We start from the raw sequence: 17,174 nt of genomic DNA, 5'->3' as shown, positions 1-17,174 counted from the left end.
GCCACTGGGCTCCCTGACCCTCCTTGCCGGGGCCTACTTGAATGTGCCAGGTGGCCTCTGTGCCCAGTGACATGTCAGAGGAAATGGCATTTTCCTGCCAACCAGCTGTGCCATGTGCTGAGAGTTCTGTCTCCCTACAGCTGCCCCTGGCTCACATGCTCGGAACTCAGGGCCAGGGAAGCAGCAGTGTCCTCTGGACTGGGGGTAAACGTGCCCACCCAGCCTGCAGGAGGTGCTCCAAACCTGACCACAGGTCCTCGCACTTTTCCCTCTCCCTCCTACTCTCTCCCTACCTGCTCCTCCTGTTTTCTCTCTCTTTCCTTCAGTTTCTAACTAACTGGTACGACCACTTTAAGAGGTCACTTCCAATGGCATCAAAATTGAAATCACACTCGCTCCTGAGTTCAGCAGTTCCATGTCAACACCTTCTGTCACTTTCCGTCACCAGTGCTCCTCTGGGGGGAAACCGAGACAAGACACAGAAGACGCTCCATGCAGTGTGTCTGTCTTAGCCCAGGGTGAGACATGGCCCACATGCTGGCTTCCAGGAGGTGACAGCACCTCTAAGCAACACAAGGCCAAGCAGCTGTTCCAGAGAAGGGGACAGGCTCAGTGACAGAGGGCGTGGGGACTCTCCAAACACGTCAGGTCGCAGAGGAAAAGGAGAAAAGCATGAGGAGTATGCCAGACCTTGTGTAAAAATAAAAGGGTGGGGCCGGGAGGGGTTCAGCAGTCACCGAAGGGTTTTCTTTCTTAAAAATAGATCTGAAATAAAGATCACAAATCGGCAGCGTTTGCATACTCTGGAGGTGCGCTCAGTTACTGGTACCCGCTCTGTTTCAAACTTTGCATTTGCAAAATTTTAAAAATTAACAAAATTTGAATGGGGAGGTATTTTATATAAATGCATTTATTCTGGGATCGAGGGTCAGCTACCCCTTCAACAGCGCTCACAGAAGGGAAACAGAAGCCCAGCGCTTCACTTGAAGCCAGAGCTGTGAAGCCAGAGCCGACTCCACCCCAGCAGCTCAGCACCGAGTCTGCCCTCACAACCCTTCTGCGCTCACGACCCCTACGGCGCATTCAGTCCTGGAGGCTCCAGGAAGCTGCACCAGAGACTGGGTGGCTGGAATGATGGGACAGGGACTTGTCCCCACAGGGACAGTCTGCTTTTTGGTACTACTTGAATTGTTTACCATGTGCACATTGCTGTTTCTAAAATGATTTCTTAAAGTTGGGCCCATCAGAGTTACCAAGAAACAACAGAATCCTGACAGGCAGGAGGAGGCAGCAGGGGCCTCCTCTAAGAGGCCAAGGAACTGCTCCAAGACCACAGACCCCAACTCCCTGGCCAGTGTCCACTGTCCTGGCACCTCTGGGCCAGAGGGTCCTTAGTGCCCGTCTGCACAGCACTCCTCCCCTGCAGGCTTCCGGTGCTGACCAGGACCCTGCCACGGTGGACATGTGACCCCAGAGGGCCATGGGGGTTGGTTCAGGGGTGGGTACCTGATCTAAGCCCAGGCAATCAGAAAACTTTCCTTTTGGTCTTGGAACCCAGAGTGCCAATAGTTGGGACCACAGCTAGTCTCAGGGTCCGAGTCCAGAGAGGGAAGAACAAGGACACCTCTCAGGTTCAGTCACACCTGGATGCCATCACCTCAAAGCCAGCCCTGCCTCCCCCATGTCTGGTTACATTCAGCTCAGTCTGAGTTGGGTCCCAACTAAACAGAAACCCACAGCCTCAAGCAAGGAAGTCTCAGATCCCGGGGGGCTTGCCTCTCGCAGTGGGTACCCGACTCTGCGGAAGATGGCGCCCCGGCCCCGCCTCTTACTGTGTGGCCTCAAGAGAGTCACTTAACCCCTCTGAGCCCCAGATGGGGTGCCTGAGCCTCTACCACCTGCCTGTGAGGGTGGTCCTGAGCATGGTCTTCTTCCGTCCCGGGGACGCGAGTAACTAGAAGCGCTACTGAAAGGGTGACCGCAGCTGCTCCCCACCACACCGACCCCCACTGGAGGCTCTGGAGGGAGGACCCCAGCTACAGGACAAAGCAGCAGGAAGGAGGAGCTGGAGCCCGATTCACTGTCCCCTCTCCAGAATGCCCATGTGACCACATCCACAAGCTCCCTGCTCCTGGTGATCTCGGCCACGGGGGCCTCGACAGAATCCAGAGCAGCAGGAACGTGGGTCAGGATTTTCATGTCCCTGGAAGGCCCCAGCATCCCTCGGTCATGTCCCCTGCAGGTGTCCCCTCAGCCCCCCAACTCTGCCAAGGATGGCCCCTCCTCCCTCGGGCCCATGGGTGGGGTGGCCCCGGGTGCTAGCCTGGGCTTCTGCAGTCTCTCGGGATGCTTGCCCTCACTCTGTCAATAACCCCGTCACCAAACACTCTTCAAAGGGCCGAATTTGAGTATGTGATGTTTTTGGTCGGGCCCCAACTAGTGGACAGTGGTCCTTTTCCTCCTCTTCCCAGGTCCTGGCCAGCAAACTCCTCTCTGTAGAGGACAGTGCCCCAGGATCCCAACTCTGGCCCCCGTCCCTCTTCCCCTCAAGCATCTGTGCCCCAGCAGGTCTCTCCACAATCTGAAGACCCCAAATTTTGAAAAAGGACCTCCGATGAGGCAAGTGGCTCTTTGTATCTGATGGCCATCCAGCCCCACAGGAGGCACCCAGGGTCATGTCTGGTCTCAGGAAGCATCCAGAGAGGTAGACCAGATGTCCGCACACCAGCAGCAGGACCTGAGAGCACACTTATAGGAAGGTGTATGGACACAGAGAGGCGGCCTCTCCCTATGGATACGGAGGCTGTCAGAGGACCCCGCAGGTGCACAGGTGTTTGCTGCTGGTGAGACACCAGGTCCCCACGACCAACACCACACAGACTGCTCCGTCTGGGAAAACCGACTTGTTTATGTGGCTGGTTCTCTCTTTAGCGGTTTCCAAAATGAGAAGGCTGGTTTCAGGGACGGTCCTTAAATATGTGGACATCTGTCTTTCAAAAGAAGAGAGGAGAAGGGGGGAGGAGGAGGAGGAGGAGGAGGAGGGGGGGATTCTCATGTGGTGCCTGGCAGGAGACATGGGGCTTTTGGGGGTGAGGGTGTGAATCCCACTGGGAAGGCGTGAAAGAAAACTCCAGAAAGGAGCACTAAGATCTCCAGGTTGGGACATAAAAGCACAACAGGAGGGAGGTGGCGTGTCTGCAGTCCACTGAGATCCCTTGTCGCATGTCACCATCGGTTAAGGGCAAAATCGAATCAGAAGATACTAAGAGGTAGCAGCTGTTGGTCTCTCAGAGACTCGGAGGCGCTCTGAAGCTGGACCAGGGAAGGGTGTTCTCCTGGGAGAGAGGGACTGGGGTGGGGTGGAGTTTGGGCTCCCACGGCGCTGGGAAAGGTGTGGGCCGATCCTCAGGGACCCTGCAGCTCGGGAGCCCTGAGGGAGCCTGCACCGTCTGCGGGCCCCTTCCCAAACCCCGAGTCGTTTCTGGGGTGTTACGCAGTCCCCACAACATATAAATAAAAATTTCGTTCTGTGTTTCCATATATCTTCTACAGGAAGGCTAGCTGAATATTAGTGGAGTAACAATAATTATTAATAACAATAGTCATCATAATAACAATAATTAATAGAATAATGCCTCGGGGAGGGGACGGGTCCTTCATGTGGCAGCGGGCCTGGGGCCTAGGTCTGGTAGAAGTGGTGGTAGTGGTGGTGATGTTCGTGGTGGTGGTGGTGCTCGTGTCTCTGGACCTGCCCGGCCGGGCTCTCGTACACCACCACGGCGGGCAGCTCCCTCATGTGCTCCCGCCCCAGGACCGCGCCTGCGCCCAGCGGCGCCTGCAGGCCCCGGCAGCCCGGCTGGCTCTCCTTGGCTCGGTGCTTGTGCTTCTTGTGCCCGAGGGGCGCCAGGGTGGGGAGGAGGGTTGGACTGGTGGCCAGGTGGGCCGAGGGGGACACCACAGGGACAGCAGGTGCCAGAGGGGGCTTGCTCCTTGCTCCTCTGGCCACGTGGCCCGCACCCATGCTCTTGCCCTGAGCCTTGGGGGATCTCACAAAGTGCTTGCTCCCATCCTGGGCGCCCCGGAGCCGCTGCTGGAGCTCGGAGACCTTGGAGAACGGGGTGTCAAGGAGGTGGAAGGAGCCTGGGTCCGCGCCTTGGGGCTTCCGGTGTGGGACGTGGACGGCTTCTGGCTCGTGGGAGCGAGATCGAGCGGGGTTGCAGGTGCGGGGGGGCAGTTCTGACTTCAGGACCACAGACGGGGAGCCTAGAAACCAATTCCACAGACATTTCATGAGCACCTACAGTGTGCGGGGGCTACCCCTCACCCCCAGAACCCCAAGAATGGTAAAGGCCAGCTCTCTCCGTTATCAGGGCTACCCACCCCAATGCCCCTCGCTGCCTTGAAGGGAAACTCTGAATGGAACTTCCTATCTGCTAAGTGGGAAGAACTGGTTCTGTAGTAGGTCTTCAAAAATAATAATTCTTCTCTGGGAGAGAGCTGGGGGACAGAGATGGTGACAGAGACGAGATAATAAGGTTGTTGGGGCAGGAAAGAATTCCAAGCAATTACCCAGAGGAGACTGTGGAGGACTCTCACAGGGGAAGGGGAGAGGAAGCCGGAGGAGGGAAATGATGGGCGGTTGGCAGGGTAGGGAAAGAGTCACCAGAAGCCAGAGTGGCCACGGTGGCAGCAGAGCTGGGGCGGGGGTGACGGAGCAGGGAGCCATTATGTTTTATCACCTTCTAAGTCCTCAGACACTCGATTTTGTGCCAATCTGTGCATGTATCGCTTTAAATTTGACAATGTTTTTAATGTCCCCTCCTCCAAACAGAGTCTCTGATCTGTCTAGTAAAAGCCACTTTTCCCCACAAAGCCCGGGGGAAGTGACCACCACTGGACATGGCGCGTCCAACCCATCCAGCCATGGCCCTCTGCTCCCGCCCCCATGCCGATGTCCCTTACCAGGCCCAAACTGGGAGGTGTAGTTCTCTATCCCTGCGAGGTCCAGGTAGTGGTTTCTCCTCTCGATGTTCTCGTCCACGCAATGGTGGTAGCAGCCGGCCTGCTCCGGGCGGCTGTCGCCCTGGAACCTGCCGTGAGGGAAGCCTGTGAGGGACCAGGCACTGGGCTCCGGGGGGCACCCCACAGGCTGCCAGAGGCCGCAGGACAAATACTGGACCCCTGGATGGTCCCTCTGGGTCTTGGAGTGAGGGGACGGGAGGACGGGACCTCTTGCAACCTCTGCCTCCATCTCCACCCTGCCCACGAGACACAGCCACCTGCCAGCCTCCTGCGGTTGCTGGGAAGAGTGGAGAGGTTTCCCCTTGAACAGGCCCAAAGCAGACATGCAGAGTTATTGGTGAGAATTCAAGGATACTCCAAACCAGGCTCAAGCCACAGGTACCCACTGCAGCCAGGCAGCCAGTACCCGGGTTCCCCAGGGGGCAGGGGCGCAGAACCCCCAGACCTGGTGTTGAGCCTGGCAGACTCCACGGCCTGCCCAAACCCAGGGGCCTCACCAGCACATATGTGTGTGTGGGTATTAGAGTGAGTGTGTGCGAGTGAGCAAATGCATGTGTGCATTGTGTGTGAGCATGTGTTTGTGTACATGTGTGCAGCATGTGTGTGTGCTATGGGTATGTCTACAGGTGTGGGATCTGTGTGTGGGTGTGGGCTTCTGCATGTCAGTGTGTGTGAGCATGTGTATATGTGTGGGCCAATATGTGTGATTATAAGCATGTGTGCAAGTGTGGTGTCATGTGGCTTAGAGTGTGGTGTGTGCCTGTGTGTTTACATGAGTGCACATGTGATTGCATGTAAGCCTATATGTGTGTTCGTGTGCCAATGTGTGCGTGAGTGCACATATGTACATGAGTGTGTGGGTTCACACATGTCTATTAGTGTATGAGTGTGTATGTGTGCATGTTAATTACATGCCTGTGAATGTGTGTGCAACTGTGTGCATGTGAGCATAAGAGTGAATGTGTATACATGAGTCTGCATGTCTATGTATATATGCATATGTATGCGTGACTGCACGACTGAGTGTGCCTTTGTGTGAGAATGTGAATGTGCATGCACGTGACAGTGTGTTGTGGGTATGTGTATCTGAACACACTTGTGTGCGTAATGTGGTATGTGTGAGCATAGGTGCATGTGTTGGTGAGCATCTGCACATGTATATTTGTGTGTATGTGAGCGTGTGTGTGCACCAGTGTATGTGTGTGGGAATATGTGTGGCAATTGGTGTGTGGTTTGTGTCCACAAGTGTCAATGTGTTCATATATGTATGTCTGCATGTGTTTGAAAGTATCATGTCTGTGTCAGGATGGGGCAGGTGTATGGGTTTGTGTATATTTATGTGTTGGTGCATGTCTGTGCACTTGTGTGTGCACATTAGTGTGCAACTGTAGATGTGTGCATGTGTGTGCATGATACAAGTGTGTTGTGTGTGTCAATGTGCTATGCATATGTATTCATGTGTACATCCATCTGTGTGTATGGTGTGTGAGTGTGTGTGTGCTTCTGTGTTTCTCTATGTGTGTGCCTGTTGTGTGAGTAAGCTTGTGTGTGTTTGGTGTGCAGGTACATGTACATGTGTACATGTGTGTGTACATGTGTGCATGTGTGGTGTGCAAGTGTGATGGATGTTTGCATATATGTGACTATGTGTGGGCATGTGATTACATTGTGTATGTGTATCTCCATGTCTTGGGTGTTTGTGTGTATGTGTCTGTATGGGGTTGCATCTGTGAATATGTATGCTGTTGTACATGTGTGCACATGCATGTGTGTTTTCACAAGTGTGTATATGTGCTTGTATTTGTGTGCATGGCCATGTGCACAAGAGTGTTCTGTCAGTGTGCACAGGAGTGTGACAGTGGGTGTGGGTATGGTGTGTGGGTGGATGTGCACATTAGTGTGTCTACACTGTGTGTGAGTGTGCATGCATGTTTGAGTGTGTCAGTGAGTGTAAGAGTGCCAGCACAGGCCTCCTTCCTCCCCTGCAGGATGCTGGGCCACCTGCTCCTCCTTCCAGTTCCACTGTGGTCTGCCCACCTCCTGCAGGCCAGCACTCCCCCCCAGCTGGCCTGGATGCCTCTGGCCTGGCCTCTGCCCGCCACGCCCTGCTCTGTCCAGCTGCCTTCTCCCTCCTGGAGAGGACTGACCCCTCTAGGTGCTTCCATGCTGTCCACCTGCAGGTGTGACTGGCTGCACACCTGCGGCTCTGTTGTCACTCAAAGCTTGTCTTTAAACAGCCTCTCCCATCCCCTTTGCAGGTGCAGAAGTGACAAGAGGTGACATAACTGCAGCCTCGTGAGCTGTTACCACAATTTTGAACCCCCTCCCATGTCTGAATAAATATGTCCCAGGCCACCCTAGGGAGGGAGAGGTACTTGGGCCTTTGTCTACTGCATGGGAACAGGCCACCTCACCCAGCAGGGACACCACCACGCGGAGTCCCAGGAGCTGCCCCAACCCCGTCCACAGTGAGGGGAGGTACGCAGGCACCCAGCCCACGCTGCGTCCACCCCACACACTGCCACGGGGCTCGGCATCAGCAACACGGGCCCGCAGCTCCTCAGCTTTCTAAGGGTTTGATTTGTGGAGCTGTGTGCGAGATCCTCGTCCCCTGAAGAGAGCCAGACTAGAGCCTCTGCTCGGAATCTCTCAGGTGCAGGCACACAGCTGGTGCTCAATAGGAGTCAGGACACCAGGCTGCCACGGGGGCCGTGCCTACCGTACCTGAGGGGCGCTCGCTGCCTCTTCTCCCAGCTCCGCAGGTCTTCGGCCGGCTTGGTCTCTGCTCTGGGCCTGGTGCTCTGCAGGTCTGAGGCCCCCCGCAGCACAAGAAGCATCTGATGAGTGGCTGGCTCCTGGCCCTGCCCGGGGCTGCCCGGCACGCAGCCACAGAAAACTGCCCACAGCAGCTTTGCCACCACTCTGTGGAAGGGTCCCTGAGCTGACACTAAACACAGGGGTCTCGCAGCTACTTGTCCCACTTACTGCCTGCTGGGACTCCTCAGCAGGCCTTCAAGGCCAGCCCCTGCCGTCCCCAGCTCCACTTGCTGGCTGCTTGCCAGGCCCAGGCCACCTGCACACCTGTGCCAGAGCAGGGCCTCCCTTGGGGAACCCTCCCCTTCCCCACCCCCGGCCTAGCCCTTCAGGACCCACCAGACCCCCACTGGTGCAGAGTGGCTGCCTGCAGAGCCCGGGAAGCCCCTCCCTCTCCAGGCACTGCCCACTGGACATGGTCGGGCCCTCACCGGCTCGACTGAGGAGGGTGCTCCTCTTGCTCTGGCTCCCATCGGGGGCCACGGTGAGCTTCACCCGCAGCGTCTTGCTGGAGGCCGGGGAGTGGTTGACGGAAGAGTCGACCACCTCGTAGATGGTGTGCAGCAGGCTGGTGATGTCCTGTGGGGAGCAAGCGACACCCGCCGGGGGTCAGCACAGCGCCCTCACAGGCCTGCTTGGCGCTCACTGCTGGGACCCCCGGCCGCCCCAAGCAGAGACGGAGGCAGAAGCGTAGATGGGGGGCTGGATCGGGAGGCCCTAGAAGCAGGAGTGAGAGCAGCGCGGACGAAGGGAGAAAACCATACAGCAAAACTCAGAGGGCAGGTCACAGGCACAGGCCACTGGGCACTCTGAGGGACCATGTGCAATCTGTCCCCAGTAGCCTTGCTGCTGGGTGGTGGGTTTACAAACCGGCCCCAACCCTCCCACTCCCTAGAAAAGGTGCCCCATGGGTGCCACACCCTGTGCTTCTAGCCTGTCCTGCAAGGGCTGAGCTACTCCCCGCACCACAGGAAGCTCTCTGGCGGGGCACTGTCCCCAGAGCACCAGGTGGACCGAGAGGTGGACCCAGGGAATATGGAGCTGGGGCACGGGTAGCATCTGAGCAAAAAATGGAAACGCAGATGTGTCCCTACTGGGACGGACTTGGCCCTCCCCGTCCTATGCCGACTGTCCAGGGCTGGCTGTGGTTGGCCTAAGGCGGTAATTAAATTGAAGCCCAGTGAGGTCAAGGAGGTGGGCCTGAATCCTCCAGGGCTGGTGCCCCTGTAGGAGGAGGAAACGGCAGAGCCTGCTCACTCTCCGTCCCGACAGGAGGCAGCGGGAGGGTAGCCCTTGCCACCAACCGGGTCAGCTAGGGTCTCCAGCTTCGACTCCCGCCACCCGAAATCTGAAGATGCACTCCTGTTGTCAAAGCCACCCAGTCTGCGGCCCTCGGTTACGGCAGCTGAGCTGCCCAAGACAGTCCCTAGAAGACAGTCTGCAAGGACCTGACCAAATCTCCTCTCTCTGGGCCTTGGTGACCCCCTGAACCCTAACTGGGTCTCCAACAGCATCCGTGTCGCGAAGACTCTGAGAGGTGGGGAGGTCCCAGTCCCCCTGGATAGGCCTCCCTTGGTTCTGGGATCTGCTAGGGTCTTTTGTGAGGGCAGCTTCTGCTTTAAATGATATTGGAAACTTCTGGAAAAGATCTTTCCTCTCCGTCCACCAGGTCCACAGACAGTTTTCTGCTCATCAGCTCTGACAGACTCCACCTCCCTTTCCTCCTTTGGCCGAGGAGGCAGAGGAGGCAGAGGAGGGAGAGGAGGCCGAGGAGGCAGAGGAGGCCGAGGAGGCAGAGGAGGCCGAGGAGGCAGAGGAGGCTGAGGAGCCCCAGGCTGCGTGGCCGGGCGTGTGGCAGGGGGGAGCTGAGTGGTGGGGTCAGTCTGGAGCCAGTCCCACCCACGGGAGGGCAGTCACTCATCTCAGCTGACTTGCCCCTTGACTCTGCAGGCTGAGGGTCATCTCAGAGAAGCCAGAAATCCAGAACCTTCTGTAAAATCCTCGGAATCGTTGATATTGACAACTCACTTTAGTTTTTAACTAAAGCCTCGGAAGGACCAGGTCACACGTGTGGGGGTCTGACTGAACTGGGGGGGCTGCCGGCGACAGCCAGGCTCCAGGCCTCACTCGGGGTCTCCTCGACTCTCCCGGCTCTTTGGGCCAGGCCCATGGGGACCTGCCCCTCCCTTCCTTCCCTGAGCCTCTCTGCACAGCGCTCGTCACCCTCTCTCTCGCCATCTTGGGAAGCCCACGGAGGAGGGGTGACCAGGAAGGTGAAGCGATCGAAGTCCACCCCCCGCATCCCCAAAGCATCAGATGCCATAGAGGGCGCGGGCCCCGCCTTGTGGCCTCAGCAGGTCCTGGCTGGTCCAGGGTCAAGGATGAGCCTCGGCAACTCCACCGTGAGGAGCCGCCCGTGGGAGCAGAGGGCAGGCATGCAGCAGGAGGCCCTGACCCTGTGCTCTGCAGAGGTCCCCAGGACCAAGGTGGGGCCTTCCTGGAGGTCTCCAGGCCATCGGGAGTGTGTCCTCAAAGGGAACTGTGCGACTCCAGCTCTGGTCCTCTTTCTCTACTTCCTGGCCACGAGGTCAGAGGTTCTGCCCATAGAACGTGCCACCCACCACAGGCCCAAAGGCCACAGGGCCAACCAAACACGGACTGGAACCTGCAACCTGAGCCGAAATGAGCCTTTTCTCTTGACAAGCCGACCGTCTGCTGCTCTGTGACGGCCACGGACAGCGAACACCGTTGCCCGTAAGCATCGACTATAAGTGCTCCCTGACCCGGGAGGAGATAAAACAGCTGAGCCTCTCCAGGGACACTGCGGAGTCCCCCGTGCTGGACCAGGGGCAGATGGGGAGCCCAGCCATGCCGATTCCTGAAGCAAAGGGATGACACCAAGCCGCCCGCAGGCCCCTTCAGCACAGAGAATCAAACACAGTTGCCCTCCAGGACGGGCCCCGCGGACCCAGGCCCGAGCCGTGTCTCTCCTGCGAAGCAGCCGGCCTCCTTCAGCTCCCCCAGGCCTCAGGCTCGGCCTCCCCTCCCTGCCCTGCAGCCTGCAGCTGCCGCTCAGTACCCAGCCTCCCCCTCCAGGGAGCCCTCCCTGCACCCTGCAGGCTCCACTGACCACCCTGCTAATGTCCTCCACAGAACTCAGCGGCTGACGCCATCCTAAAATGGTCTTCCATGCCCACTGGCCATCAGAGCCAAGAGGTGAGGAGCCCTGCTGTCCGTCCCCGCCGTGTCCTGCAGCTGGCGTGGAGCAGGTGCCCGGCTGGCGAAGCCAACGGCATGGAGAAAGGGCGAGAGGAATCTGGGGGAGCCAGCTGTGGGAGGAGGGCTCTGAGGGGGAGAGAGGTGGCCAGGCGGAGGGGGCAGGACGAGGGAGACCGCGAGCCACGTGCCGGGCTCCGCGAGCAGGGCTGCTCATTCCTGTGACAATGGCAGGAGGGGCCGTGGGGCCTGGGGTGCCTGCCCTGCCCAAGCTCCTGAACCAAACAGCCGGGCACCGGAAGTGGCCTGGGGTGGCCAGGCCCCGCTCCTAGAGCTGGGGACGTAAAGAAGCCAGCCAGGCAGGACTCTCCTGGGACCGGTCCTTCTCCAGGGCAGTGTGGGCCTCCTGCCCCTCCCCAGCAGCACTGGCCAGGCTCAGTGCAGGGCCCGGGTGCCCTTTCCTGTCCGTCACCTCTCCCCACGCTCCTGCGGCACCAGGAGGGCCGCTGCATTTCCTGAAGCTCCTGGCGCCTCGCTCCGCACCCGCCAACCCCAGCCACTGCCAGCTGCACCTTCTCCCAGGAGCAGACTGGCCGGGCAGGGGAGTCAGCAGAGGCAGAGGGCCAGGTCCCCAGGCCCAGGGGCCTGACGGTGGCCAGGAGACCCACAGGGGCACTCACCTCGCGGGTGACCTTGCCATTGTTGTCAAAGTCATACAGGGTGAAGGTCCACTCCTGCCGGCTGTCCTCCTCCACGGACACATCACACTGTAGCTCCTGGACACAAACGGACGGACAGGGCTGGTCACCTACCACATGGACACTGGCCAAAGACTTGGGTCCAGAGGCCAGGCCATGGGGCAGCCCCCTGGCTTCCCCAGACCCTGAGGGAAAGAGGAACACAATGACCCACATGTGACCAGCGAGAGACCCACAGGGCACAGCGGTCTCTGGGTCTTCAAAGGCAAGGGAACGCCATCCGGGAGGAGGCTTCGTGGCCTCAGGGAGGCTGAGCCTGCACCAAGGGCCAGAGCCACTGGAAGGCAACTGGAAGCCAGGCAGGACCCAGGACGGGCCACCTGAGCAGCAAGGCAGCAGAGGATGGCCGGGGACAGCTGAAACTCCAGGCTCCACCAGGCCTCGCCCGGCTTGGCTCTCCACAGCTGTGGACCCTGGGGCCACCGCGTCCTCGGGTGCCTCAGTTTCCCCTCCATAAACCACGGAGAATGACAGCTTCTAGCCCATCACACTGTGGAGAAGAGGAAACTCTTCCCCGCAGCCGCAGCACGGTCCACCTCCCACCACCGGCACCTGCGTCTCCTGCTGGCGCAGCCCCGAAGACCCCAGAGGCACCCTGGACAAGGGCGGGACAGGAGCCAGGGGACAAACACCCACCTCCTCACCTCTCCATGGGACACACTGAGCGCATTCTATCTGGCTCCTCTGTCCCCAGAGGGACAGAGCCCCGGTTGCCGGTGTAGGTGACCTGTGTGTCACCCCACCCTTTATGAGCCTCTCTCCCCTGCTCCCAAGCACCCCCTCTTCCTGGGGCCCTTCCAAGACACCGTCCATCCCCATGTCCTCATCTAAGGTCCACTCTGCAGGAAGGGAATGGGGAGCACGGGTGGCACACTCTGCACTCAGCACACTGTTGGCACCCAGGAGAAGCCAGTCGATGGCGGCTGTCCTCTTTGCTCTGATGGTTAACCCAACTCCTCACTGCGACTGGCAGAATCCATGTCTAACTCCAGGGACCCGAACTGGGAAGTGGTGCGCTCCGTCACCACGGTCTGTAGGCGGAGGCCAGCTGGGATCACAGGGACAGTGCTCCAATGAGCGCCACTTGGGGAAAGAGGCCCTCAAGAGCCACCAGATCAGTACACCTGAGGACAGGTGTTCCCCGAGGGCCTCAGTCCACCTGTCCTTCCTCTGCCACATGCAGGCGCTGGCTCACAAGGCAAGACGGCGGGCTCTGCCCCCAGAGGGGGACCTGGCCTGCGTAGGCTGGCAGGAGTGTGCTCAGCCTGGCCTCCCTGCCCGGCCTCCCTGCCTGGCCTCCCTGCCCAGCCTCCCTGCCCAGAAGCCGTCTGCTCCTCTGGAGGCCCCCTGAGTTCAACGTTGGCCTTCCTGAGTGTTGACGAGCCCTTGTGCTACGCGCCAAGGCCTGCCCTGCTCTCCAAGGGTGTCACAACACATGTGCCTTCACCAACACACACCCACGCACGCCTATCCCCCACCTACCCATCCACACACCTATCCTCACACACACCCACACACGCCTAATTACCACACCGACCCCCCCACACCTCCCCACACCTATACACACACGTCCACACCCATGCCTGACCACACACCCCTACACACGTCCACACCCACACCACCCGCATACACACCTGTGCCCACACACACCCACACACATGCCTAACCACACGGAGCGTCCACCGTTTCCGAGACAGTTACACCAGGCCCTCGGAACGCGAGTGCGGCCATCACCCGGCCTCCGTGGTGCGCACACTCCTCGGCCCGCCCTACCCACCTGGGCTTTTCAGGTGAGCGCTCTCCACGGGCCACGCACGGCTCAGTCCCAAGCAGTCAGCCGCCCCCTCCAGAAAGAGCACCCTGGGGCTTCCAGCAGCCAGACGCCTGGGTCTGGACCTTCCTCCGGCTGCTGGCCTTGGCCCTCAGCTTTGCCAGGCACCCAGAAGACCCTGTGGGGACCCAGGTGGGCTCAGGACAGGGCTGAGCTCCAGGAGAAGGGGGCAGCCCTAGCCCCTCATGGACACCCTGCCTGGACCGCCCCTGGCCGGTCTCCCCCGCTGCCCCCAGGCCCACCACCCCTGGGCAGGCCCCCACAGCAGATCCCACACACCAGGCTGGGCCTTTCCAGGCCCCATGCTCCTGCTGGCCCCTGTGCCTGAAGGTCCCTACTGTCCCAAGGGCTCCCTGGCACCCTCGCCCCAAACCTACTCCTGCACGCAGAGGCGCAGCCCCACACACTGCCCCTCCGCAGGCACCGCGGTGTGAGACGGCCAAAGCATCCCCTCCTCTACCCCTGTCCCCACCTCTGCCTGCCCTGGGTGACCACCCGCCCTTCAGATCCCCATCTCATCGCTGACTGAGCGGCCACTAGTCTGGGTCCCTCTTCTGTCCCCCTGACCACACTGCTCACTCTGTAAGGGTAAGATCCATGCCCAGGTCACTGCTGGACCCCTGGCCACCAGCAGGTGCCCAACCCGCACTGGTGGGAAAGCAGGGACGTGTGGACTGTGAGGGACACCCTCTTCAGCAGCGGGTGCCCCACGGCCTCCCTGTGTGCTGAGATCACGGAGGCCGAACTGCTAAGGACTTGCCCCAGTCACAAGAGCCGCCTCCGAGCCCTGCGCTGGGGCCTTGGGTGGAGAGCACAGGGAAGGGGGAGGCAGGGAGGGCCCAGAGGGCAGGCGAGCTCCGCGCAGTGGCTGGGTCTGCTCTCACCCCTGGCCCTGGGCTCCGGGTGCAGACGGGCCTCGGGCACCGCTGGGGTCAGGCCAGGGGCAGGCCTCAGAGAGGAGCTCTGGGAGGGCACGTGCCTATGCTGACCCCACGGAAACGGAGGCCTAGTCACCCCCCACCTGAGAGCCCCACCTGTGGGCCAGGCAGCCTCCAGGGGCTGCCAGCGAGGCCAAGGAAACGAGGCCCAGAGAGGACGCAGCAGCACAGGGTCAGAGCCGGCCCTCCCTCCACCCCAGGCCCTTCCCGGGTGCTCTGCCCCTGCCCACACGGCGAGGCCAGGGACAGGCAGCACGGGGTCCCCGGGGCCGGGGCTGAGCCAAGGACACCCTGGGGTAGCAGCAGGAGTCTCTCGCAGTGGGTGGCTCCTCAGGTGAGGGCCCTCTCGTCTGCCCATCACACAGGAAGGGACGGCCCGGCGTCTCCCCCGGGCTCGGCCCCAGCAAGGGACACTCACTTCGAACTTCAGCTGCTTCTTGGAGCCCGGGCAGGATTCGCTCCCCCTCTCCAGCCTCTTCCCGTCTCCGCCACCTGGGCCTGGGCCTGGGCCGTCGGTCTTCTCGGGCGGCAGGGCCACTGCAGGGGGAGAGAGAAAGCATGAGGGGAGGGCTGGAGGGGGGGCTGCAATGGCTCTGTCCCCAGGGGCTGGAGTGGAGGACACCCTCGCCACAGTGCCCGGCGCACGCCTGCCTTGCCCGCTGGCCAGCGCTGCAGCCCTCGACTCTTGGCCCCGGGGAGGCCCGGCTGCCCGAGGGGACTCTCCATGGTGCATCCCCACCAGTCACTCAGGGTACCGCTGTGGCCTGGGCTCCCCACTCGCTGTCATTTTGCAGCTTAGGTAAAGCAGCCTGTGACTTTGGTGCCCCACAGGGACATGGCCACTCGGGGCAGGCTCAGGCCACAGAGCAGGTGGATGAGGGCACAGAGGAGCATCAGGAGCCAGAGAAGGAAACACAGGGGCTACGGCCATTTCCTGCACTGTCCTGCTGCCTCCTGTGGTGACGTCCTGGCCTTCTCAAAGATGCCACCCGCCTGGCCCAGCATATGGACATTAGTGGGCAGACAGGCTGAGTGGCAGACAGCTCAACTGGGTTGACCGACAAAGGGACAGGCGCGCCAGCGCCTCATACCAAGGGTCTCCGGGGCTGCTCGCCCTGAGCCTTGTGTGCCCACTCTGCTGGCCCAGGTCCCCCTCTGCCCGAGGGCTTGGTTCTCTGTGTGTTCTTTCAAGAGCAGAAGGAGGAGGACCTTTGAGCACCTCTTCCCTGTGGACACCTCTGAGAGATGGCAGAAGGGCAGCTCCGGGCAGCACCCTCAACCTGGACCCAGGATCCAGGCTACAAGTCCCTATCTGAACTTCAAAGGCCATCAGGACCTGCCCGGTCCCTCCTGCCCGGCCCGGCCCTGCCCGGCAGAGGAAGCCTGGATTATTGTGCCCGACACGCCCACAGCCCCTCCCTCCTTAAATCCCCTTTGCTGACCTGGGGCCGCCATTTCCTGGTCCCCCTCAGGCACCTCCCCTGGCCATCCCGACTCCGGGTGGCCAGACTGGCAGGAGGCCCTGTGAGGAGCTGAGGGGCCCTAATCAGTCAGAGGGCACGGCTGGACTTCAGAATGGCAGGAACCTGGAGACACGGGTGCCTGGCCAGGAGCGTGGTGGGCACTTTGCCCCCCCACGGGCTCGCACACCTGGCTTGGCACACGTGCCCCGTGAGCAGCTGGGGGGAAGGACGGCTGGGCTCCCTCGTGGGGCCAGGGCCACAGCCCTTCCCAGCTCCTGTCCTGAGGTGGCCGCTCTTCCCAGCAGTTCTCTTCAGTGACCCTTCCTGCCAGGCCCGGGGCCTCCATGTCTGGGCCACCATGCCCGGGCCCTGTGCACACGGCCGAGCACCCGCCGTCTCCCACCTTGGTCCCGCGGGCCCGGTGAGGCAGGTCCTCCCATTAGCTCCATTTCCCACAGGGGGGCTGGGGTGCGAAGGGTGCGGCGGGGACAGGACAGGGCTGGGACCTGGGCCACCTGCCAGGCTGCCCCGCGGGGCCCTTCATTCTGTCGCCGGCCTTTTCCACTGACCGGGGAGCGCTCTGTCTCTGCCCGGGTCCAGGTCCCCCCAGCACTGACCCTGAGTGGGTCCTGAACCTTCCCTGGGTGTCACCTCCCCAGCTGTCAAGCAGGGACGCTAACGGCTCCTTCCCAGGGGACTCGGGTGAGGACTCCATGAGCCGGACTGTGAAGGGCCAGAAGGCCGGGCCAGCACACGGTCCAGGCCCCCAGCAGGTCAGGGGACTCAGGCCCCACCGGGAGTCCTCGGGGAGTCAGGGGGCGCCTCAATCCACCCAACAGGTTGGGGGCAGGTGGGAGGGCGCCGGAGCTGGCGCAGACAGGGCGGGGTCAAGAAGGCCACCCCAGCACCCACAGCGGCCCTCCCCAGCTCCCCACAGCCCCGTCCTCGTCTCCCCCACTCCATCACAGAGCGCCTCCATCCCTCCGTCCCCTACAGCACAGTGACAGTTTCTTAAAGCCATCGGGAGCACCCGTGGGGGCCTGGGTACAGAAACTGACCAGCTCCTTTGCTGCACCTGAGTTTGTGGAGCTGCACAGACGAACCCAACTGAGCGCTGACCTAGAAGGACAGC

The 17,174-nt window shown here is 60.8% G+C and overlaps 1 protein-coding gene across 3 annotated transcripts in view; it reads right to left on the bottom strand.

Annotated features, from left to right (window-relative positions):
- Positions 1-2,888: 2,888 nt before the first annotated feature.
- Positions 2,889-17,174, bottom strand: part of Nkd1 (NKD inhibitor of WNT signaling pathway 1) — a 79,449-nt gene continuing 65,163 nt past the window's right edge. For all 3 annotated transcript variants that reach the window (XM_046435093.1, XM_046435094.2, XM_046435095.2), the window contains 6 exons: positions 14,998-15,116; positions 11,733-11,828; positions 8,268-8,415; positions 7,747-7,831; positions 4,963-5,090; positions 2,889-4,263 (listed from right to left, as the gene is read on the bottom strand). In XM_046435093.1, the coding sequence (XP_046291049.1) occupies positions 3,680-4,263; positions 4,963-5,090; positions 7,747-7,831; positions 8,268-8,415; positions 11,733-11,828; positions 14,998-15,116 (1,160 nt within the window). In that variant the 3' untranslated portion in view covers positions 2,889-3,679. The remainder of the gene's footprint in view (positions 4,264-4,962; positions 5,091-7,746; positions 7,832-8,267; positions 8,416-11,732; positions 11,829-14,997; positions 15,117-17,174) is intronic.

Source organism: Marmota monax, unplaced genomic scaffold, assembly GCF_021218885.2.
Source record: "Marmota monax isolate L192 unplaced genomic scaffold, Marmota_monax_Labrador192_F-V1.1 WCK01_AAM20220418_F8-fsc00024, whole genome shotgun sequence".
NCBI lineage: Eukaryota > Metazoa > Chordata > Mammalia > Rodentia > Sciuridae > Marmota > Marmota monax.
This window is presented reverse-complemented; position numbering and strand designations above follow the sequence as displayed.